This window comes from Ambystoma mexicanum, chromosome 4q, assembly GCF_040938575.1.
Source record: "Ambystoma mexicanum isolate Mex_15411 chromosome 4q, UKY_AmexF1_1, whole genome shotgun sequence".
Lineage (NCBI taxonomy): Eukaryota > Metazoa > Chordata > Amphibia > Caudata > Ambystomatidae > Ambystoma > Ambystoma mexicanum.
The window spans coordinates 1,066,985,569-1,067,010,907 of NC_090928.1; the positions used below are offsets into that span (position 1 = coordinate 1,066,985,569).

At 46.5% G+C, this 25,339-nt stretch overlaps 1 protein-coding gene across 6 annotated transcripts in view; it reads right to left on the minus strand.

The window, feature by feature from the left end:
* The window catches only part of SUSD4 (sushi domain containing 4), a 478,536-nt gene that overhangs the window by 282,247 nt on the left and 170,950 nt on the right, over nt 1-25,339 (minus strand). For 5 of the 6 annotated variants that reach the window (XM_069608625.1, XM_069608623.1, XM_069608622.1 and 2 more), the window contains exon 3: nt 188-400. The exons of the other annotated variant lie outside the window; for it this stretch is intronic. In XM_069608625.1, the coding sequence (XP_069464726.1) occupies nt 188-400 (213 nt within the window). The remainder of the gene's footprint in view (nt 1-187; nt 401-25,339) is intronic. 6 annotated transcript variants of the gene reach the window in all.

The following is a 25,339-nucleotide window of genomic DNA, read 5'->3' on the forward strand; positions in this document are numbered from 1 at the left end:
CTGTTTCTCGACAAATGCATATAGTTGTCGAACTGGATTGGTGCCTGGAACTCAAAACTAAACAGGAGCAGTTCCATGCAAATGCGCGTTATTCCACTCTTTTAGAGTCAGCAATGAGGCATCCATTTTAAGATGGCCGCTATACATCGATCACTGTAGTCTTGGAAAGCGGGACTGGCGGGCTCACCTTCCTGTAGGCACGCAACGTTCCCGCTCGGCTTCCAGCCCAGGGAGCCATTGTAGTGCCTCGTGCACTGCTTCTTTGCGGGCCCCTGAAGCCGGTGTCCTTCCAGGCAGTGGAATCGCGCTACCGCGTTCTCGAAGAAGAGTCCCGCGCTGGGGGTCCGATAGCCGTGTTCTGGAACTCTGGGGTCAGCACACACATCGAAATCTAGAAACCCTGCAGAGGAAAGAAATTGGTCTCAGTGAAATAAAGTTATGAATAGGCTGCAACATCTAGTAAAGGCTGGGGAAGTAAGACACTTGCCTGGCACTGAACATTTTCACCACGGGCACTTTTGGCCCACGGCACCCCGTTATTACAGAGAAAAGCGACAGAGCTGCCCAACCATTGATGCCATTCTGCGGTCATTTCCAGATACTGCATGCAAGAATTCCACTCTCACAATCCTGGTACATCCCTTCACTGCAATACAGGTCTTATGCAGTCACGGGTGCCATGCACTGATAACCCACAGCATGCCTTTAATGGAGGTGAGTGATGGGCACCTGCACACATGAGTGCTCGCTAGTAGGTATGTGTAATAGTGCACCTCTATGTGGGTGCCAACAGGGCATTTTCCAATTGAAGAAGGGACACAAAGTTAAGATTGAGGTAAGGAAGAGGAGAGGGTAGGGCCGGGGGCGTGGCAGGGAGGCTGCACGTGCTGCTGGGATCCGGTGATCCTCCACTTGAGGGGCTAGTTTTTAGTGCAGGCGTATCCTTACACCACACATTAGAAACGTATGAGATTGGTTACTCTTAGCTGTACTTGACCATTCTGAGTGGTGTAAGATCACAGGTCTGTAGCAACCAAAAGAGGCATTGATGGTGGAGTCCAGACACCAACCTGCTGTGAGCCTCTTGGTTAGAAAATCCTGCTAAGCTTTATTTTACATATATACCTTAGTTCACAGGTTCCAGTTAGTCTTAAGTGTATATACAGTAGAGAGAGAGCGCACCCTGCCCGTCCTGTGCACTCCAGCTCAGGCCCCCAGCTGACACGTTCAGACTCCACACTCGCCTACATTCTCCAGAGCGGTCAGTCGCTCCCATTCTAACCACATTCCCAGACGGCCAGCAGGACAGGACAATATGCAGCAAGTAACTACAGGAGCCTAGTGAAAAAAGTGCAATGTAGAAGCTCCTGCAGAAAGAATAGGAGCAAGCATTGGCAACGCTTTCATATGTCAAGTGGAGCCTCCAATGCACCAATATTAACCCAATAGGAATGTCCTCCTCAAACACCATCTACAGCCAGGGGTGGACTGGCCTTTAGGGAACTCTGGAGATCTCCCAGTGGGCCTCTGCACCCTGGGCCTCTTTTCTGTGGTATTTCCAAGTTTTCCCATAGGAAAAGCATTGGGCTTGCTGAAAATGTGTCATATAGGGCCACTTTGAACTTTATTTCCAGGGCCTCTTTTGGTCCACAGTAATTATTTCCAGGGCCTCTTTTAGTTCCCAGTCCAGCCCCGTCCATACAGAACCTCAGGGGCATCTTTACTCCAGTGTTTACCTGCAAATCCAAGTCAATATAGCTGCGAAAGTTGCGTAACTCTCAACTGCACGGGTTACATGTAATCTTCTGCTATTGGATTTCTGACACAAAGTGGATGCGCTCCAGACCCTAGTTCTGTCCAGGCGACTACTGTAGAATCATATGTGTGGGAGGTCCTCAAAGTACCTTGAAATACTTCCAGCTAGTCCAGAATAGGGTAACATGGATGATCCTGGCATTGAAAAGAAGTGTGCTATGGTCTCAGGGATCTGGCTGCTATGCCAGTGATGTCAGAGTGGAATGTGGTGTGTGCAACTGAGAGAGTGTTCTGCCAGTGACTGCTCTATTGAGGCTGGCTAAGTGTAGCTGGCCAATGGTCTGTCTGAATGTATCTACTTACCTTGCATGGCTACTTACCTGCCTGGTGTACCAACGTACAATAAACTACTTATACACAGAAGCCGGATCCGGTGTCTTCTTTAGCTCAACAAACCCACAACCAAGTGATAATAGCGGCTTCACATGTCTAGAGACACACCATGGCATGGCTTCACATGTCTAGAGACACACCAATGGGCTGCCACTTGCAAGGGGGGGGAGGGGGAGTATGCTTCAAAACCTAACGCCCTTCTATGATTCTAGGGAGCTAAGCTGGTCCAGGCCGCAAGTCTGTCAAGGAACCTCAGGCCTCCTCACAGGGCCAAGATACCAATGAGATCACAATGGGTGTATCTGGCGATGTGTTGGTCTTAGATCTCCGCCATTGCCTACTGCCAGCCTCTCAGCACTCCAGACCCCAGAGCACTGGCAGCAGACAAGGTTCAGAGTACGTTCAGCTGAAGGGGGGGTCGGAGGAAAGCAGCTGTGACGTCCTATAAAACTCACCTTCTTGCCAGCAGCCCCTGGGCCAACCACAAAGCAAATTCATTAGCAGTGTTCCCAGTCCCCGTGCACAGGAAACACCTTTCAGTCGGTCCGATTGGGCTACCCGATGTCGGGTTGCGATTAACTTCCCTGAATATATAATGCAATGCCTTGTAGATCAGCGTGGTTAACCTGCATAATGGACGCAGCCCCTTGGAAAGCAGTACTCGCAGTCATGCCTTAACCTCCACGCATGCAGTGTGGCCCAGCCGTTAAGCTGCTTTGCAGGGTGACTTCATGAATGCATATTGCTGCCATCAGGGTTCTTTTGTATGATCTGCTTTTGGTACATTGTTGAGACATTACATATTTTACTGCATTGGTGCTGTCGCTATCTGAGGGAAAGAGGGTCAGCCGCAAACTCAACCTCCCGAGGGCCACGCAGGATGCCCCTTGCCCTGCCACCTGGGAAGTCACTTGTCTCATTCTTAGGGCTGTGAGAATTTCATGAGATCTGAAAAGGCCGACTGTTTCTACTGAAGTTGACTATTTAGGGCACATCCCATCTGTGAAAGAGGTCAGCCCCCCGAGCGCGATCCAGGACTCCCCTTGCCCCATAAACAATCAGGAACTGGTTTCATTCTTAGGGCTGTGTGAATATTCTGCAAAGTGCGCAAGGAACCTTGCCAACATTTAACCTTTATGTAGGCTCACAAAGAAAGGGGTGCATTTTACCTGGGGTCGGGCAGGTGAAGATCAGCAATGCTAAATATACATGCCTTACTGTTGCTCAGTGCACACTACTTGTGCTTGTATCACATCTGCATTGAAAGGGGAGTGGAACAGTTCAATTTCATTTTGGCATGTCATACTGTACACTTATCTATGGCATCTAGTTTGCTATGCTTAGTTCATTATTGATACTGGCCCTACTGTTGCTTTCTTTGCTTAGTTCTAGTTTATTTATTTATTTTTGTTGCTTATATAGCACGCCAAGCCCTAAGGCATCTTGGCGCTTTCTTCAGATAAGGTTGCAATTGTTACACAGGTTATGTTTCTGCATTAAAAAGGGCAAGTGCTAATATATCTCCACACTGGTCTACTGGCAGCTTCTGGGCATTGCTCATTCTAGTGTTAGCAGCAGACAGGGTGCGGCGGCTTGCCAGATGAAGCTTGGACGAAGGAGAGAAGCCGTGTGTCCGCCACTACGATAAGTCTCACGTTTCTTTCCGTGTTATTATAGTTTTTGGTCTCAAACATGGAAAAACTGCCAACGACGTTCGATTACAGGAAAATAACATACGCTTCAGGGAAGAGTCGAACGCTCTCCCCACAAAGGGTTTCCCAAGGCGAACCTAGACCCATCGGAAGAGCTTCCTTGGCATGTTTGATCACCGATATGCCCTACTACTCGTTTCAGAAGCCAGAACCACCCCTGCAGACACCCTCCTTAGAAGCGCCCCAAATCTACAAGCAAGGTCCTCCCGCACTGCCCCCCAAATAACCCTCATCCAAAACCTCTTACTCACATGTGGTTGGAAAGGTGTTTTCTATTGGTAGTTCATTATTTATATACGTTTATGAAGGAAGGTGTGGTCCTCCGATTTGTGGACTTCAAACCGCATGATTACTGTGTTCCTTTTGTGAGCCAAATACAGACTTACTTTAAAGTTATGCCCTTATTTGTTATGTTACTTTGGTAATCCCTGGGGAAGGGACCTACCCAGGACAGTTGAAGGTCAACCAAAATACTGTTTGATTATTGTTCATTCTTTTATGTTGTTTATTATCTTTCAATGTTTTGTTGTTTAGTGTGATGGCCAGTTTCCTTAGTCTTTAGACCATAGGGAATTCCCTGATAGAGAAGGACAAGCAAGGACACATTTACAAACGTTTTCTTTTATAAAATGTCAAATCTTGAGAAACAACACAAGCAGTTGTTGGCCTCGCATTACTGACCCCTCACACTATGTAGTTATGTTGCTGCTGGATGTTTAACACTAGTACTCAAGACTATGTGCCCGGGGAATATTTATGCAAAGGTAAAGCTGCACTTCTTGCAGAGCCTAGTTGCAAGGCTTTACACTGCCTCTACAGAATGTAATGATTCATGATCCTATATGCAGGTTTATTCAGACAATAGTTTGACTGCAACAATATAATGATTTGTGATTGCTAATTATGTACATAACGTTGGTACTGCACAATGTATGTTTAGCCTTGGGATTAAAGATCATAATGAAATTCACTAAAGCGTGGCCACGACTTATCAAATCAAAAGAGGAGAACACAATGTTGTAAGGCATATGTAGGAAGTTACCTGCCATAACAAACACATGTTTCTTATCCAGGATTTTACAGGAAGATAAACAAGCGTGTGCTGTCAGATTATCTTGTATAATTTCTGGGCATCAAGGCAGCAGATTTTCATGTGGAACTGGAGAGTGTGCCCACTTGCAGACCTGGACTCTGCAGCCAGTCAGCTGATTATTACAACATAAAGTGCCTCTGATTGGTTCATAATATCTCAACACTGTTCCCTGACTGGAGAGAGGGCTTTGGAAATGTGTGCAAGGGCCTCTGGTAAAGGAGGCCAAGGGCAGCCACAGTAGTTTCAATGTTTGTACTCCTTTTGTGCACTGGACATGGTTCAGGCAGGAGTGGTAAGGAAGGGCCTGACGAGGCAACAGCCCTGTTCATTCATTTGAATATGGTCTCTCGGGTGTAGAGAGGTGGAAAGGATTCTCCTGAGGCAGATTCCACCTACTACCTCAATCACACACCGGCCCTGCCAGGCTGCAGAGGTGGCAATGCTCCCTCCACAGTAGCAAAAGAAAGTGCAGACATATTCTGGACTTGCTGGACCACATCAGTGAGCTGGATTCCCTCAGCACTGTGAGCATGTCCCATTCAACAAATCTGAGGTGGCTCGCTTGCTGGATCCTGCCTACAGTTGGTTGCCTTCCCATGTAAAGAGGCATAGCAAGGCTGTTTAGTCTGGACTACTCCCTTTTGAGCCAGGACCAAGACTGATTTGCATTATTGTTAGTCCCACTCTGTAATGGAGCAGATGGGATAACAATTGTAATGTAAGGCTGTTACAGGGAATATCTAGTGATGATTATCAATTCCAAGTTTTCCATAGCCGGTCAAGTGGCCCAGCGAGTAGAGTGCTCGCTTTGACATCAGTGCAGAGCTTGTTAACGCAGGTTCGAAACCCGGCAGGGCCAAACTCAGCCTTTCATCCTACTGAGGTCGATAAATGAGCACCACACACCGTGGGTAATAAGAAGCAGCGCTCAGATGCCCGAGGGTTCATAGCGCTATATAAATGTGAAATTATTATCCATCACGTTTTGGTTTATATAATAGGTCCCAACAAACGTAAACTAGCAAAGTCATTTAAGGGACCTGGTGAGGAACTCTGTATGCAACTGTATGTCACAGATTTAATTACCAACAATATATGCAAACATGCTATGACAAAATGGCTTCTGCTCTGCAGGGGTACAAGGGCGAGTTGTGGTAAAACCACTTACTCAGCACTCACTTCTACAAAGCAATAGTGAACCCAATCATAAAAGGTAAAACAGACACAGTTAAGAGATATACCTCCTTCGCCTTTTGTGGTAACGTTGGCCAAGGGAAGGTTATAGTTTAAGTAAACACACCATCTGCAAGTAGAACTGAATAGAAAAGCACTGTACAAAAACTACCACTGTAGAAACAGAGAATATGCGGAGAACGAAAGATTCAGCACCCTGGATAAGAATACAGGGGTGAACGGCAATTGAACAACCACAACTTTCTTTGAAAAGGGTAGGTCTTTGGGGGAAAACGGTACACAAGTGACATAACCAATTCCTCTGGTCAAAAATGGACTGAGGCAGTTATGGTCAATAGTACCTTTTTGGCAGTTTGAAGGTGCCCAACACGGCTTCGAACTGTTGCGAGAGCAGGTTGGGCTTAGTTTGGGTGCTCCGAATCGCGTTGGCCCAAGGAACAAGCTTAGATTTGGTTCAGATGCAGTAGCTCAGAGCAGTTCAAGGACGGCATTTGGTGATGCACATCATGCTGCTCACCAGGTTGGGCTTGGAGGCAAGTCATTTTGAGACATGATGAAACTGCTAGGCAGAGTCGATCCATGATGCTCCAGTGATTCATGTCGAAGGTCGGTGATGGCTCGAAGTGGTGATTCTAATGTTCTAATGCGTGGTTCAAAGTCCAGATTGAGTTGTTCACTAATGGCTGGTTCGAGTCAATGAGTGACACTCCAGCATTTTGGGTCAAGTCTGCTGATGAACAGTTTATTCCAGCTGAGCGGATGACGGGCTCTGCAAGGACACAGTGCAGTATCAAGCGGGCTCAATGTTACAAGCACATTGGTTTGAAGGTTCCATTCAGTGCCAAAAGCAGCACTGGCAGGTCCTGGTTCAAAATGCAGCAAACCCGGTTTGAATGCATTTCAATCAGTTAGAGACAATGAAAAACAGGGATCTTGGCTCTCAGGTTTCAGTGAGTCCCACTCTTTGCCCGCAGGGACAAGTTCAGTCCTTATTCTCGGGCTCCCAAACAAGGGAGGCTAGCCACCACATTCTAGAATACTTCACTACGGTGAGGTCATGTGCAACAGTGTGGCTGGCAAAAATGCAGGTCTTATTCCAGCAGCAGGTCACCCCCAATGTGCCCTGGGGTTTGATAGGGAACACACACAACTTGCTTCTGCCTTAGACACTCAGTCGTCATCTTACTGGTGGAGGGCTCTGGAAGGTCAACTCCCCAACAGAGGTCCAATGATTAATTATTTCTTAAATGTTAGTTCCAAAGTGAATCGGAGAAGGAGTGGGATATCCCTTCTTTTAAAGGCAAAATCCCACATGCGATTGGTCTAAAGAAAGCCTGCTTTAGTCATCCAATCCCTCTCCTGGGAACAAGTGTATGCCTTCTGACATCATACCCAAAGTGCATTATATTTAAGTAGGTGGAGGGGGACAGAAAGCGTGTTCGAGAGAAAACAAGATGGAGGAAACTTCCTCCAGCTGGCATAAGTTCCCCTTTATCTACACTAACTCTGCCCCTTTAACTTCTTAATAGCATCAAAATCCCTTTTGGTAGGCAGCCCCCTGGTGTGAGGCTAGTCCTTTTGGAATGGGTGAACCCTTTTATTCTTATTTACCAGGACAGCTCCTGCTGGGAGGCGGGCTCACTGCAGAAGCCATTACATGCTCTCAGGAAAGGGACAGCCATCCAATCTACTACACAGTCACTTGGCTGTCTGATAAGAATACACAAAACCCTTCCACAGCTAAGGTCACAGTACTGACACATACATGATATCAAATGGACGTGGCTGTAATAAGTGAGAGATGCTAGCCACAACAGAAGAGTATGGTTTACATTTAAAGTTTACAACTGCGACCAGGATAGTAACTATTATATTGAGGCAGTCTGTGAACAGAGGTGCACATCATAAATGCAGTGCCCTGCTGCAGCGATTTGGCTGTCACTGCAGCTATCAAGAGGGCACCTATGAACTCAACCTGCCATGTGCTACAGGAGCAGGGGCGGCAGATCAGCCTACTGATTCAAGAGGGCATAGGTGTATCCTATGCTTTTGGTATGGAGTCTGTGGAAAGGGGGGTATCTAGGCAGGGTTTTTCACCAGAGCCATTCCTACCCCAGAGGAGAGGTGCAGGATTTGGGAAGGCCTCAGTCCCGGTCACTGTATACTTGTAAAAGATACAACTATGAATCACCCCATTCCTGCAGAGCACCATTATGGCCAGTGTTGTTCTCTTTGTCTCATAGGATCTCCAATATCCCTTACCAATGGCAGAGCCAACAAGCAACCAAAGAGACAAAGCAGAGCTAGAAAGATCGAGAGTAGCCCTTGCAGCAGCCTGAATGAAGAAAGCCGATGCGTAACCTGCACCACCAAACATCAGCATGAGTCAGAGCACGTAGCACTCCAGTTTAGCCCACATGTTCAGACACATTGTACTGACCTGAGAGCGGGAAACGGAGTGGCATCCTTCCCAAACCAGCATCTCAAATGGGCTGCAAAGCGCTTGCATGCACTGGGACTAACTGAATGCAGGCCACATTGATGGAGACCAGTGGCGCAGTGTATGAAAAAGGGGATCAAACTTAAGAAACTTTTTGTATGTACACCTCTCCAGTGAAAGCAGGGCAGGCACCATCTAGAATTGTTAACAAAAGGAAATAAATCACTACGCTAGGGTCTTTCTTATCTAGATAGATCTGCCTGTCTATAAAAAAGCTCACCGACTAGTTGGCTTATTTTTGTACAGCCCAAAAGATCTCAACAGAATCACAGGCAGTGGATTATCAGGACTGGTTCCTTACAGTTCAAACTCTAATTGCGAACAATTTTTCCAATCCAATATGATAATTCCACGGAAAGTCTGATACTATTGCTCCTCTTAAACTTAGATTAACTCATAAAAACAAGACCAAAAAATGGTACACAGACTTGGTAATGGTAATGTTTATGTATAAAGTGCCTATACACAGGCCAGTGTCTCCAAGCACTCAAGGAGGGTGGGAGCACCGGGAAAAAACACAGTTGCTCAGAGTCCTTTAATTTCTGAAGCGATAATGGTCTGCACAGAATAGTGAATATGGTACATTTAACAGTTTAGATACAGCAAATGGGCCTGACAGCGATTCTGCATTTCTTTTCAAGTGCACATTAAGTGGTGAGACACGGAAGAACAGACAGAACGATCTTCAGGCAGAGCTGTATTCATATCGTGCAAGTGCAGGCAGGACAAGGGAGGGGCAGGGGACCAAGTGCACCAGTTGGTAGAGACTGGGGGAAGTGCAGAGAGATAAACTCTCAAGGATTTGTTGCAAGTGCAGTGAGTGGGTGGGGTGCAGGGCCCTGCTGCAAGTGCAGGAGGACTGGCAGGTGTGCCTGGGACCTGTGAGACTCTGAGGTACACCAGGCGGGCAGTCAGTAAGCTGTATGGAAAAGAGGGAGAGAAGGAAGAGCAGAGAGCAAGGTTAGTAGGGTGGGGTGTGAGAGAAGGAAGAGGAGAAGAGGAAGGTCTTGAGGAGTTTCCGTAATTTGAGAATATCAGGCTCAAACCGGAGGGTGGTAGGGAGGCTATTCCAGAGGGAGGCGCCTGCTGAGGAAAGACATCTCCCTCCAAATCTCTGCTTAGAGAACCTGCTCACTCGCAGGAGGTTGTAGGTAGATGAGTGGAGGGATCGGTAGGAACAGTATTTAGGAAGGCAACGTTGAAGATAAGTAGACCCCAGCCCTAGAAAGCCCTGTGGACAATGTAGAGGGTCTTGAATTTGATCCTTGCAGCCAGGGGGAGCCAGTGGGGGGATTTCAGTACCGGAGAGATACGGTCCCTAGGATTGAGACCAAGGATAAGTCTCACGGGTCTGTTCTGGATGAGTTGCAGAGGGTGCAGGGCAGAAGCAGGGAGGTTGAGGAAGTGGCTGTTGCAATAGTCCAGCCTAGAGAGAACCAGGGCTCTGGAGACAGTGAGCCGCTGGGGGAAAGATAGAAAAGGTAGTGTGCCTCTGAGGAGGTGTAGTTGAGACTTTTTTGAGATGTCAGAAATGTGAGAGGAGAGTGTGGAGTAGAAGATGACCCCAAGGTTTTTGGCCTCACAGGCGTGGGTGGGTGTGGGGCCAAGGAGGCAGGCCAGAGTGAGAGGGGGAAAGCAGGTGCAGGGGTCCCAATGCGAACAATCTCAGTTTTACTGGCATTGAGACAAAGGTAGTTTGCAGTGCACCATGGCTGAATAGCAGACAGTCAGGTATGCGGGAGGAGGAGGATGCAGCTGAGGGGAACCTGAAGGATAGTTGCATGTCATCCACGTAACACTGGAAATTAGAGGTGAAAGTGGCAATCACACATGCCAGGGTGGCCATGTAGACATTGAAGAACCAGGGGGATAGGTTAGAACACTGGGGAACGCCGCAGGTTCAGAGGGTGACAGTCGAGAGAAAGGCACCAAGTTCAACCTGGGATGGGCGGTTGGAGAGAAAAGAGGTTAACCAAGCCAGAGCCTGACCTGTGAATCCCAGGGTGTCACAAAACTGTGAGATCAGGATGTTATGGTTAACCGTGTCAAAGGTGGAGGAGAGATCAAGGAGAATGAGGACAGAGGGATTGTTAGTGTCAAGATTTGAGAGCAGGTCTTCAGAGGTGTTTAGAAGAGCAGTTTCCATGCCTCTGGATGCTCTAAAGCCAGACTGATGGTCGTGGGAACAACAAATTGATTCTGTGTGCCGGCTTAGCTGAGAAATAGCCAGCTTCTCCAAGAGTTTGCCAGGAAAAGAGTGATAGAGATTGGATGGTAGTTCTACCGGAATGGAGGGGTCAGCAGAGGGTTTCTTGAGCAGAGGGTGCACAAGGGAGTGCTTGAGAGCAGTTGAGAAAACTCCAGTGGAAGATTAGAGGTTGCAAAGGTCAGCCAAGGATGGTGCGAGGGAGTCAATGTTGTCCTTAATGGTTTTGCATGGGCCAGGGTCCATTTGCTTGTATGAGGCCTTCATAGACCTGACTTGTCTGGCGACCTCATCAGGTGTGACGGGAGAGAGAGACGAGAGCGGAAGTGGAGGTGGGGCCAAGGGAGGCACAGGTGCTAGGGTGTGTAGTGGTGTGGGGGGAAAAGGAGGAGAGGATGATTGTGGTGAAGTGTGCTGCCAGGGCCGAGCAGTGGTCCTGGGTGGGAGTGATAGAGGAGGAGGCTGCTGCAGGATTGGCCAGTTCCATGCAGACTTTGAAAAGTTCAGTTCTTTTTGATGTCACAGAGATACAGGCTTGAATAAAGACACTTTTCTTGGAGCGGATGCAGAGTCGATATTGCCTTTGGAGGAGGCTGCAGGCCAGTTTGTCAGATGGTCCACCGGACAAATTCCATTTCCGCTCAGCTGCCCTGCACTTGCGTTTACAGGCAGCCATGTCGGAGTCATACTAAGAGTTGCACTTTTTGGAAGGCTTCCGTCAGACCCTCATGACAGGGGCTTTCAAGAAGGATTATCACAAGAAAGAAGAAATCTGATGCAAATCCAAAAATCCACTTGATTGCTAGGCTGTGAGGATGGAGCTTAGCATCTACTTCATTATGCCAAATCAGGTTTTTTACAGAGTCTGATTGACACTGCAGACAATAAGCCTTTGAAATTATAAAAAACCTCTCCAAACCTTCATGTTTATCAGTGAGCCTGTCTCCATCTCAAACAAACTTATGATTTTAACAGGTTTTTCAAGAACAAAGTTCATACAATTCGATCAAATATTGACTAACAGCTTTCTACTTTTCAACCTTTTCCCGACATGGACCATCCAATATCCTCTCACTTGAAATTATTTAACTTTACGCCAATCACCCCAGAGGAAATCTCTTTATTAATCGCAAATCTAAATACTACGGACTATGCATGTTTGGCCAAACGACATGCTGCCGAAAAAAGTGAATGAATTGCCCGTTTTGTTAAAACTCTTTTTTTTGCTCAAGGCATAGTGCCAAAAGAGCTTAAAAGATCCACTCTGACCCTTTTATTGAGGAAACATTCATTGGATCATAACTTGCTTACAAACTATCGTCCAATCGCAGATTTACTATGTCCCGCCAAGGTCCTTGAAAAGGTTACTTGTCAACTCCAAAGTTTTTGGAAAACATCAATTGCTTGACATGTTTCAATCAGGCTTTAGGCCCCATCACAGTATGGAGACAGCACTTCTTGCCATCTGGGATGATATTTTAAGATCAGCAGATGAGGGTGATCTTAATCTGCTGGTCATGTTTGCTTACCGGTGGCATTCAACATAGTCAACTGATATACTCATACCTAGACTGACCGAAGTCGCCAAAGTGCCGGACTACTCCCTACAATGGTTTATGTCTTTTCTATCAGACTACAAGTAAACATTAGAGCCTATCACTCTAGCTTTTTCCCTGTTCCTTGTGGTTTTCCACAGGGCTCCTCCCTCTCACCTTTATTATTTAACATTAACTTTCGACCACTATGGAGTATCTTTTTTAAAAAAACTCGTCCTATGCTATCACTCTTGCGCCAATGATGCACAGATTTATGTCAGGATCAATAATCCACCAGACTCATTGAATGGTTATCAGACTGTGCTCAAGATATTGTAAACTGGATGTTTGCGAGCGGGCTGCAGCTCAATCCCACTAAAACAGAAATTTTATTTGGCACTAAACACCTTCTGGCAGATTCATACCACCTCTCTTCCTGACAGGTCTTATTCGATCTGCCTATTGCCTTCTCACCCAAAGTAAAAAATCTTCGCTGCATTTGGCAGTAAAATCTGAATTGCAACCTGCAGGTTAGCGAGACACTAATGTTGATTGAACATCAGCTTAGATCTAGTCTCCACCTTATTGCTGAGAAAGATCGACCTGTTTTCGTTGGAGCATTGATAAACTCCAAACTTGACTATTGTAATGCTACCCTAGCCAGGATTCCGGCAAGTCAGATTTACTGCTTGCATGTTTCCCAAAATGCAGCCATCAGACTCCTTTTTAATTTGTCTATATGTGCCCCTATGTCCTCTTATTGCAAATCGCTTCACTGCTTACTAGTACAACAGAAGATCCTCTTTAACATAGCCTGCTTTGTTTTTAAGTGCCTCCATAGTTTGGCTCTTGTTTCTAAGATCAGTTATCGGCCAGCACGACCGCTTCGATTCTCGGCTCAAAACCTGTTGGCAGTACCTACATCCCGCTTTGTACATGGTGACGACAAGTGCTTCTCTGTATTTGTTCCTCGCGCTTGGCATTCATTACCTCCTGATCTTCGGAAGTTTGAATCCCTTTCCTTATTCCAGAAAATGCTTAAAGCAGACCTTTTTCTTTCATTCTCCAACAATGCGGTTACATGCTTTCATTCCCCAGCCAACATCTGTGCCTTGATACAGTCTGTTTGGTTTTTCTCCTTCGAAGAATTAAGCATACTACAAATAAATTCAAAATTAGATAAGGAGTTGCCTTAAGGCCATCACCCTTAGCTAGGCAGGTTAATTGACAGTAGGGGTTACTGTTCTGTAGTGACAATCCTGTGGTTGAATGATGCCTTTCTTAAGGAGGGAATGCTCTTCATTAGACTGGATGGAGAGGGCCGATCCTCATCAAACCCCTTCACTAATCTAAACATGAAAACCCTCAATCTGTCATCGAAAGATGGTGTGTTCTCGAGGTCACCTGTGCCACTGGCAAAGGCGTGCTTTACCCCAAATCACCAAAGCATAACACATTTGAAACAAGTGTACTCTTTCTCTTTACACATATTATTACAGTACAAAATGTACAATATCTCCATGTTCAGCAGACACTTGCTTTTTGCTATATAAAGTCGAAAGCAATTGGATTTGCCAGTGCTGATTACTGATGCACTGGTAGTTGCCCTCCTATCAACTGAAGTCAGAATCTCTAGTAGTGATCATGCATGCTTACTTAAGAACTCTAAACAAATAGTGCAGAATCAATATCTGAACCTACAAACTCCACACATGTTAAGAACCGTGATGATGCAAAAGGACATCTAATGCTAATTCATCATCACCAGATTCAACAAATACTGGAAAAAAATAAAGCAAGTATGATACGTATTTAGTAAAATCAGAACCAGGGCTTTTACAACTAAGCAGTCCATCAAGAGAGTGCATCTGCAAGTGCAACTCTGTGCCTTTAATTCCACTGAGCAGTAGGTGTAAACCCTGGCCGCGCACATCAGCATGTCGTCACATCAAGGGAGTGCATCTGCGAGTGCTGACTGGCTGGGGCTTGGCACTTAAGAGGTTTGTTGGATCTGTGGAATATCCTTTGTCTGTCAAGGTCAGATCTTTTCTGCTGGCTAACCTGCGTTGTATTGACCCTTCTTTATCTTGGGCTGAGGAAATGCAGTCTCGTACTCGTAAATACCAGCTGCGTAGCTCTCTACGAAAAGAAGCTGGTAACCGATGTAATCATTTAAAAGGGTCTGGATCTAAGGAGTTGAACTGAACCATAGATCTACACTAACTCCTACAGCCAAGCAAGCAGCAGGGAAAGGAAAAATAAATCTGCTAGCCATGCTGGAAAAATTACTGCCTTCAGAATCCATAGCATCGCTGACAACGGGGAACGTGGACACCTCTTCACCTCAGCCCGCCAGTGCCCAGACTTCTCCTCGGTTCCCGACAATTGAGGATAACAATTCACTCATTAACCTGTGCTATTCACTGCAACAGGGAATCAATTGGCTATAGTGAAGATTTGGTACAATCGGACAGGGCGCCTGGTGGCCAGCTTGACTAAATTACCTGATCTGGTTAAAATTGTAGAGGATGCACACAATGCTATTGATCCACTGGACAATTTGAATGATGCAGGCATATTATAAAACTGAGCTGATGGACCCGTCAGTAACTGTTAAAGGTCACCTTATGTTATGTTCCAACAAGGACTGTTAAGAAAACAGTTTAATGGATGGCTCAAAATATGGTCCCTTGGATAACTGGCTAAAAGAAAACAACTTAGCCTAATAGTGGAGCAGGAAATATATTGGTCTGACTCTAAACACAGTTAACTACTTTGTCTGGTCCTTTTCCGAGTTCACGACAGTGAAGAGATATTGGCCCAAAGAAGAAGGACCTTCTCAAGCCTAATGACTCAAATAAAATGACCTGACAACTCTTGCTGGTAAAGTTGTATTAAAATAATGTCAATAAGATCCAAATCGTGGAATTGTTTAGTGGAATTGTTTGTTAATGTAGAAAGTCCATATTTGAACAGAGATATGGTATTGCAAATTATTTGCTCTATGCCACAGCTTGCCACAATTCCTACTAAAGATATTGCCTTGGTTGAGCTCCCAGATATTGATAGCCAACTAATTGGCCACTGGTTAATTTTACCTCACCTATACTTCTTGGCTATTTATTGTCATTTGTTACAGACATTTTAAAGATGGGTTTTGAAATTATAGCTATCCAAACTATTGTCAAGGGTTTTGACCCATGTTGAATCAATAGACTGGGTAGATGTGGGGATGAGCTGTCGCCGCCCATTATTCTATCCCAGAACAAACTAAATCAATAGACTGTGTGGATGTGGGGATGAGCTATCGCCGCCCACATTCACGCCAGAATAGGAGAACTGCGCAGTTGGCACGAGACCACTCCAAAGATACAACCTTCTTGTGGGGGGTTCCACATAACCACTCTACTGCAAGGATTCCATCAAAACAATGTTAAGCAAGGGTCCTATACTATCAAGCAAAAGACCACTCTATTGAAATGCAGTAATTCAAGACAACTCAAAATTGGATGCAGTACCGACAAATTCCCCAAGGTGGCGCTAGCGGTCTAAACTCTGACAGGGAAACTGTATTTAGGAGTTGCAAGAGGGGCAGGGACTTCAAAGCTTGTTAATTGAAAATATAGCCACCTGCTGTTCCCAGAGGCCAAGGGGCTGGGAAACCTTAACACCTCAGAGATTCCACCCCAGGAGGCAGGATATCACATGACCCTGTTGATTGATTGAGGAGAGACTTCCAGGCAGCCTGCTGGAGCCCACACAAAAGGCTCTTTCTGTTGAATGGCGTATGTTAATTTTGAGTGTTTCCTGTCAACAGCCCTCTGCCAGCAAGGAGAGACATGTGATCACTGACCCGCCCAGACTCCTGGAGGCGGACCCAAACACTTTGGGGGAGTTGAATTGCAACAAATATATATTTTATAGAAACAGTGATAATTTATTGTAACCAAATGACAAGAATGTACAACTTTGAGAGTCTTAGTTTGAAAAATGCCCTCACGATTTGAGTCCAAACTCCAATTTGTACCATGTTCTGGGGCAAAACCCTAATAATTATGATTATTGTAGACAATGTGTTTAAGCTAGAGACATGGAAAGTTACTGGGATATATGTGGAAGGGAAATGTACCTTTGTATAATTTTTGATGAAAAACCAATGTTGCAAAACCCACTAAAATCGAAAAATAAGTTGCCATTTTTTAATGCAAGCTCCTAGAAATGCCAGAGTTGGGACAGGGACTATCTTCAGTAATATATGATGTGTGTATGTGATGTCAAACAACTGTGTACGTGGGAAATAGGTATTTGGGTCAGAAATAGATTTGTGTGCAAATTGACCAGTGGAGGATCCTCTGACCCATAAACAGACCTCATCATGATGACAATCCATTTCCTTCCCCCAATCATGGGAGAGGGGAGAATTGGGCCAATGACAAGTAGAGAGGGGCAGGCTTAGCTAGGCCCAGGCACACACCCATTTTCAAAGCACATAAAAAGAGACTGCTGGGACAGGTAGAGACATTCAATTCCATTTGCTGCGGAGCATGCTGACCGACGACTTCACATCCAGAGATCCAGACTTCAAATCCATCAATCTCCAGAACCTGTAGCAGAAATTAACTCCAGAATTTGTAGCAGAGAGGCCTTAATCCACCAACTGAATCCTCTTCAGCAGGCCTCAAAACCAACCAAACTATTCAACAGCCGGGGGAGCTGTTTGAACTTTTAACAAGAACTTTTGCCAGTACCCAGAAAGCAGTGTTACATCCAGAATCCACTTGATCCAGACCGGAAAGCAGAGCAGAGCTGACCCAGACCGCTGTGAGCAGAACCAGAGATCCGGATCGCTGTGAAGTGCTGAGACCAGAACCGGAGTCCAGTCCAAAACCTGACCAGATCCGTGGCGAGGCCCATTCCTGCCCAAAATATATTGTGAGTACCGCCCGAACTGTGCAGAACCCAATCTCTTAGATAAAACAATCTAATCCAAACTATTTTAACCTAAGTAGAACAGCCTCCTAGAAATCGTGTCATCTGTCATTTTTAAAGCTGCACAACTGTCACCTGTCAATTCTGCAGCTGCAAGCTGTCACCTGTCATTTTGAGTTTTACTTTAAATCGAAAATCTACCTTTATTAAATCGTCCGTATCTCTGGAACCGTTTGGGCTAGGAACGTGGTTTAACTTTCATCTTAAAGCTGTGATTCTAGGCTTTCCAACGAACCTAGAACCTAATTTTTCCGCAATCATGATTTACGCACCCGCGAAATTTACCACGATTTGCGATTAAACTCATAGAGCATTGCTAAAGTGAGCCTCCTGAACTAATACCAACACTAATACCAACACGCATCTCCCACTCACCCTGAATCTCTAGAAGGAATTAAAATCAGTTGGCACATTTTCCATCCATTGCCATCACATTTAAAAAGCATTTTGAGCCTGTGTTTCAATCAACATCATATGTCTAAGTGTACTATCAGATATTAATTTATTATAAAGTGTGATATATATATATTGTTTAAATTTTCAAATAAACCTTTTAATTTGCAAAACAAACCTACTTCTTGGCTCAGTGGGGTCAGGGGGATTCTAAGAGGGGGTGTTATACAAGGGTTGTCATCCAGAGTACTGAACTGAACATAAAAATACATCAATAAGGGTTTTCCTCAGCATCCCAGACTAGGCATTAACTTAGCTGTAGTGTTGATTGAATATCGCTTACACTATATAAGCTTGAAGCTGACCCATCTTGGACAATGAGAGGCCTGAATAATTTGAAAATCGTTAGGACAGATATTGGCCGCAGTGTAAAACAACTATAATTTGGATTTATTTCTTTATTTTATTTTTGTCATTTATAAAGCGCACTAAACCCAAAGGCATCAAGACGCTGTTACAACCAGTTACACGATCTTGGAACATGTAGCAGTTCATTACCTGCGAGTGTGGTTCAGGCAAATAGCCACGTTTTGAGGGAACTACTGAAGGCCCAGTAGGTCTCAGCTCTCAGAGCTCGGGGTAGCAGGTTCCATTGTTTGGCTGCAAAGGTTGGGAAGCTGGCCCCTCCGGCTTTAGCTCTGTTGTAGACTGGTTGTAGTAGTGTGTTGCTGTGGGGTCTCTTGGATTGGTCTGATGATTTTCTGTGATAGTCTGGGGCAGAGTTGGGTAGGCATCTATGTGTGATGGACAATGATTTTAAGATAATGTGTTCTCTGATTGGGAGCCAAAGAACACTTTTCCTGGCGGCAGAGATATGTTCTCCTCTAGGGATGTTGAGGGCCCCTCGAATGGCATTGTTCTTGATTACCTGCAGTTTTGCAATGTTGCGTGAGGAGGTGCCTGCAAATAAGGCACTGTAGTAGTCCAATCTTGATCCTATAATGGCTCATGCAATTGCGAGGCAGCTGTCCTTGGAGAGGAAGGATCTAGCAGAGTTGATCAGTTTGGTGGTGTGAGCCGTGGATGAAGCGATGGCATTCACTTGGCGTGTGAGCGAGAGTGTCGTGTCAAGGTACACACCAAGTGTTTTTACTGAAGCCGATACTGGAATTTGGTGACCATCAATGCAGAAGGAGGTGCACTGTGGGTCTAACTTTCTTGTGCCCGACAGTGGCCCCACTAGAAGGAGCTCTTTCTTATTGTCATTGAGACAGAGACGGTGGGTGGCCATCCAGGTTTGAATGATAGAGTAAACTTTGTTCAGTGCTAGGGAGTCTTTGTTGTAATTGCCAGATAGGGGGAGAAGATTTTGAGTGTCGTCTACTTAGTTAGTGCAACTGATGACGACTGAGTCAAGCAGATCAAAGAGGGGTTGGTGAAGTTTTTTTAGAGGGTGGGGGGGCACACTTCAGAGAGGAAAGCTCTGAATGGAACTGGCTCCCAGCTGCGTTATGAAAAAAGGACTGAATTTCGGAGCCCACGATTAAATCAACTATGTGCTTCAAAAGGGCTGTAAAGCTACTTTCATGTAATACATTTGGCTCTCGGTCCTTTTTGGTTTATAAGAAAGGACTACAGATCTTAGAGACAGTTGATATTTTTATTTTACAGAAAACTTGGTTAGCTCAAATAGTTAGTATTAATGGTTTTTCGATAAAACAGAGCATGGCAGCAAAAATAAATATTGGAAGGCCTAATGGAGGGCTCGTTACTGGGGTTAAATCGGACCTGTATGTCAATGAATCTTTCTCAGAACGGTAATAAGAATGCTCTGGCTGTGGTAATAAATATATCTATGGCTGCTTCAGAAGTAAAAATCCTAGCGATAAATGTATATGATCCTCCTCGGCGTGGTCATACTAGGGTGCTTCAGAATTATGTGGAAACTATTTTGAATTGTTGGTTGCAGGATCCTATAGGACAGTAATATATAGGGGCTGGGGATTTCAATACTAGAAGTGTTGCTTTCACTTATAATGATCAAAATGCCCCAAGTAATGTTTTAAAAGTTGACGTCTGCTGGTCCACCTTTCTGGATGGTTTCGGAAGGGTATTTATAAACCCTGGGAAACCATGCCAAGAGGAGCAACAATCAATTATTTCTACTTGGCAGAGAGGCTGTCTGTAAACCAGAATCAATTATATTTATGTCTCTCATTCCCTTAGGGATGTTTTTGAGGATTAGGAGTCTCTGAATATGGATTTAAGTGATCATGTAGTCTTGAGTTGTTAATATTCCCTTGTAATCCATGACATGTATACCATGGACTTTAGGCCTTGTAGGGTGTGATTCACAAGATAATCGTTTATGTTGCTCTGTGAGAAACATCTGGCAATGTAATGTGTTGCTGCAGGATATGCTCTATGTGGATGGCTTACATGGACGTGGAGATTGAGAAATACTTGGACTATACCTCTAAAGAAATTGTAGGCAAAATCAACTGGATAGCTTCCAAATTTAGGATTACTGAAAATAAAATAGTGCTACCTCGTATTCATAAAGGTGCTATTTATGATGTCTCTAGAAGAAAGCAGCATAGAGCTGATATAAGGTATGTGAAAAAGTGGGTTAAATATGAGACTTTAAGAGATGAGTATTAAGAAACGTTGTACAAAAAATAAAAATTGGGTTAAGATGCATATCCAGTTTTAACTCACTGCCTATACACAATGCGTTTCAAGGTGCAACAAGACAAGGGGGGGTGGCAGGGAACAATAATGGTCCTACTTGGCCTTGTGACATTTGGATCGTGCAAGTGCAGTAACAAGAAGTGCAGGGGAAAGGGGTGGGTGGAACGGCCGGTCAGAGTGGATGGGACAGTGGATGATGCGAGTGCCAGGGGAGGCCAGGTGGACAGAGCCAGGGGATGCAGAGAGTGCAGGGAAAGATGGCCCACATGCTAAATGCGAGGAACAGGGCTGGAAGGGCTCAAGGGGTGCAGGCCCAGAAGGACAAGTGCAGATTGGGGGGTTAGAGGGGGAGTCAGGGTTGACCAAGTACAGGGCTAGACAGGTCCAGGAGGGCCTGGTGCCCTGTAGGAATCTGAAGGAACCAGGCAGCCAGTCCAGAGGCAGAGGGGGACATTAGAAGGGTAGGGGGAGAGGGAAGGAGGAAGAGAAAAGGAGGGTCTTGAGAAGCTTCTGGAACTTATGGAGATCTGGCTCCAGTCTGAGAAGGGCAGGGAGGCCATACCAGAGGGAGGCACCTTAGGAGGAGAGAGATCTACCCCCCACTCTCAGCTTGAAAAAGCAGCTGATCTGCAGGGAGTTGGAGCTAGAAGACCAAATGACTCTAGCGGGGAGTATTAAGGGAGAGAGTGTTGGATGTAGTGGGTACCAGGCCCCAGAAAGCCTTGTGGATAATGCGGAGGGTCTTAAACTTGATCCTCGCAGCAACGGGAGCCAGTGGATATATTTTAGGGCTGGAGAAATGCGGTCCCTGGTCTTGAAGCCTAGGATAAGTCTTGCAGTTCTATTCTGGATTAGTTAAAGGGCGCAAAGGGAGGAGTTCGGCAGATTGAGGAAGAGACTGTTTCAGTAGTCCAGCCTGGAGAGAACCAGAACCTTGGAGACATTGAGTTTCTGGGGGAAAGTGAGCAAAGGGAGAATGCCTCTGATGAGGTAAAGCTGAAAGTGGGCCTTCTTGGCAGGGTCCGTAATGTGAGGAGAGAAGGAGAGAGGGGAGTTGAAGATGACACCAAGGTATTTTGCCTCACAAGAGGGTGAGGGAACAGGGACCATGGAGGGCTGCCAGTGTATAAGAGGGAAGGAGGGAGCAGGGGTTCCAATGAGAAGGATCTCAGTCTTACTGGCATTAAGACAGAGATTGCTAGCAGTGCACCATACCTGAATAACAGACAGGCAGTCAGGAATGAGAGAGGACGAGGCAGAGGAGGAAAGCTTGAAAGAGAGCTGCGTGTCATCCGCATAACTATGGAAGTTAGGAGAGAAGGCAAAGATCAAATGGGCTAGAGGGGCAAGGTAGATGTTGAAACGCCAAAGCGAGACAATTGAGCCCTGAGGGACACTACCGGTGGATAGTGAGATGGAGGAGAGCAAAGGGCCCAGTTGAGCCTGGGATGGTTGGTCAGAGAGAAAGGCGGTCAACCAGTCCAGAGCCAGGTCTGTGATGCCGAGGGTATCACAGAGTCAATTTATGAGGGTGGCATGATTGACCGTATCAAAGGCAGAGGAAATGTCAAGAAGGATGAGAATGGAAGGAGAGTTGGAATCGAGATTACATAGGAAGTCGTCACGGGTATTCAGGAGTGCAGTTACCACCTCTGCCAGCTCTGAAGTTAGACTGGTGGTCGTGGAGACAACCAACAGATTCAGCGTGGTGGATAAGCTGGGAGATGGCCAGCTCTTCAAGAGTCTGCCCAGGGAGGGGGTAATGGATATAGGGCGGTAGTTATTCCGATAGGAAGGGTCGGGAGAAGGCTTTTTGAGCAGAGGGTGCACAAGGGAGAGCTTGGAGAGTAAAGGGAAGGATCCAGTGGCAAGGGAGTGATTGCAGAAATCAGTCAAGGCTGGAGCAAGGGAGACACTGTTGTCCTTGATAGTTCTGGAGGAGCAGGGGAGCACCTGTTTGGATGAGACTTTCATAGAGTGTACTTGTCTAGAAACCTAATCAGGTGAAATGGGAGAGAAAGAGGAGAGTAGGAGGAAAGGGGCAAGGAGGGCCAAAAGGGGTCAGAGAGCGGGTGAGGGAGAAGGGAGTGGTATAGAGGAGAGTGAGGACAGGATGTCCTGAATTTTAGTAATGAAGTGAGAGGCCAGTGCAGTACAGAGGGCCAGGGAAGCAAGAGGAGAAATGGGGACTGCAGTAGGATTGGCGAGTTCCTTACAGATTTTGAAAAGTTCAGCAGTGTTGTTAGTGGTCGCAGAAATGCAGGTTTGGATATAAGCCCTCTTCTGTATTGCCTTTGGAACAGGCGGCAGGCCAGTTTGACAGAGGATGTGCTTGAAGCCTGCCACTTACGCTCAGCAGCTCTGCACTTGCATTTCAGAGAGGCCAGGTCAGAGTCATACCAGGTGTTACGCTTGGAGGCAAGCTTCATGCGGATCCTCATGACAGGGGCAAGGATGTCAAGAATGTTGGAGATGGCGAGTTGAAGGTTAGTAAGGGGTGTGTCAGAGTGAGAGTATGTGGCAGGAGTTGTAGGAGGAATGAAGGTGGTGGCAAAAGCAGCAACTGACACTAGCTTCATAGGTCAAAGGACTGAGAAGGAGACTGGCAGTGCAGGTGGGGGCTTAGCCAGGGGGCCCAAGAGGTCCAGGTGAGGGGAGAGGACAGCATGATCAGACCAGGAGAGTGGAGTAGTGCAAGGGTTGGAGATGGGGATGCCTGCAGAGATGAGAGATTCCAAGGTGGGCCTGTAGATGGAGGCCAGAGACAGGGAGAGGTTCGGAGAGAAACAAAGCCTGCAGACGAGGCATTAGAAGGAGGAGTAGGACTGAGTGGGTATCATAATTGTAGGGACCCATGCAGAGAAGATCGGTCCACTCAGCCCCCAGACCGGTTAGGCCTGGGCTTAGGGAGGAATTTGTAGCCACCTGAGATGAGTGTCACAACTTGTGACAAAGCTGGATGTGAACCACGTCTCAGTGATAATGAGGATATTGAGTTCTTAAAGGAGGTGGCAGATGTCGGAGTGTTTGACAGCAGAGCGAACCTTGAGCGTAGCTATGTACAGCTGGTTGCCACTTTCGAAGGTCTTCCTAGTAGGGGTACAGGAATGTGGTACACCCGTCAGTGGTGGCAGAGGAGCCTGAGGGGTGGCAGAAGGAGGAGTGGCAGGAGAAGGGAGGAAGTTGAGAGATGAAAGACGCCTATCAAGGAGAAGGAGTTTGTGCTGAGAGCCCTGGACCATGACAATGCCATTTAGGTAGACATTGATGGCCCTAGAGGAAAGAAAGTATGCCAAGAGAATTTCCGAACGGGTGCCACCAACAATGGGAGAGGAAGAGAAAGGGGAGAGCACTGAGACGATATGGAGAATCCAAAGGGCCGCAGAGGGAACGATAAAGAGGAGGCTGGTGACAGTCTGCCTGGAAGAAGCATTGGCATAGGTGTTACGCTCACCTGGTGTCTGCGGGACGTTGGGGCACGGTTGGAGCCCGTCCAGGACTTGGCTCCCTTGAATCAACTCTCTCCCCCGGCTGCTACGAGGCCTCGGGATGCTGGTACTGCCCCTGAGGGAAGATGAGAGGCAGTGAGAGTGGCGTGGTGGTGTTGTGACCCCTCGCAACCCTTTCATGCCAAAATGAAGTGAGCAGGAGTTTGCCCATGCAAGCTCACCTGTTTTAATTTAAGGATGAGCTCTCTGTCCTGCTTTCTCTCAGCAATGGTGCCGCGGATTAACCTAGTTGCGTCACTGGTCCTTGGTGTGGAGGTCCTGACCAGCTGCGACCTATTCCACCTTGAAGGTAGGTGTTTATAACAATGAATATTGTCTGTATCCTTTGCGGTGATTTCCCCCCCAATGATTAATGTCCTTAATGTTATATTGCCCTTTCCTCCCTCTCTATGTATGAAGATAGCCCACGAGAGCGTGGAGATGAATGAGAGTCCAATCTGGGAAACCTACATGTGGTAAATTAACTTTCCAGATGATGCGCCAAGTTTGCGAGTTGCGCTGCCCAGCGTTTAAAGTTTATGCTATTGCAAACCTTATGCTCTCGGTCTCCTTTGCAGGTGATGGCTAGCGGTTCTCCGGACTCCTGCCGGTTGCCGATGAGAAGATCCACGCGGAAGCTGCACCGGAAGATGACCCCGTGTTGGTTGGGAGTTCGGGACAGATAAGTGTAAGGCATAGCCCGAAGTGGATTTGAGGAGACAGGTAAGAAGTTTGCGACCGCTGCTGGGTTGGAAGCGAGTAGAAGTGTTCCAAGCGATGGCGAGGCTGATCTCAGGTAAGATGCGCGCGGTAGCTGCAGAGTTGGAAGCAGGTAGCAGAGCTTCCAGCGATGGGGTGGCTGACTTCAAGGTAAGATGCTTGCGGCAGCTGCAGAGTGAGAAGCGGACAGTGGTGCTTCCAGCAATGGCGTGGCTGATTCCAGGTAAGTTGCCAGATGGTTTCCGTGGACTGAAGATGCTCGTGCTGAACAGGTAAGGATCTGTAGACGGCGGTAAATGTTACGCTGCAAAGGAAGACTAACGCGAAGCGCCACCATACGGGTGGGGCTGGCTTATATAGCCTAACCCCAGCCACTCCCTTCAGGCCCCGCCTTGTGGCCCCACCTTGCCACTCCCCCTGTCTTCTGCATGTGCCGACCATGTCTTTGTATGGCCCCGCCCGGCCCAGATGCACGTGCCCTGAGCATACTGTGTGCAGAGCACACTTTGAAATGAGCTTGGTGCCAGAGGCGCCAGGACTGGGTCCATTGGGACCCTGCAGGATATAAAGTGGATGGCCCATGACCAGTGGCCATGACAATAGGTGTAAGGGATAGGTAGGCCTGGGTTGGAGACCATGATGAGATCTAATAATGTTGTAGCCAATCCTA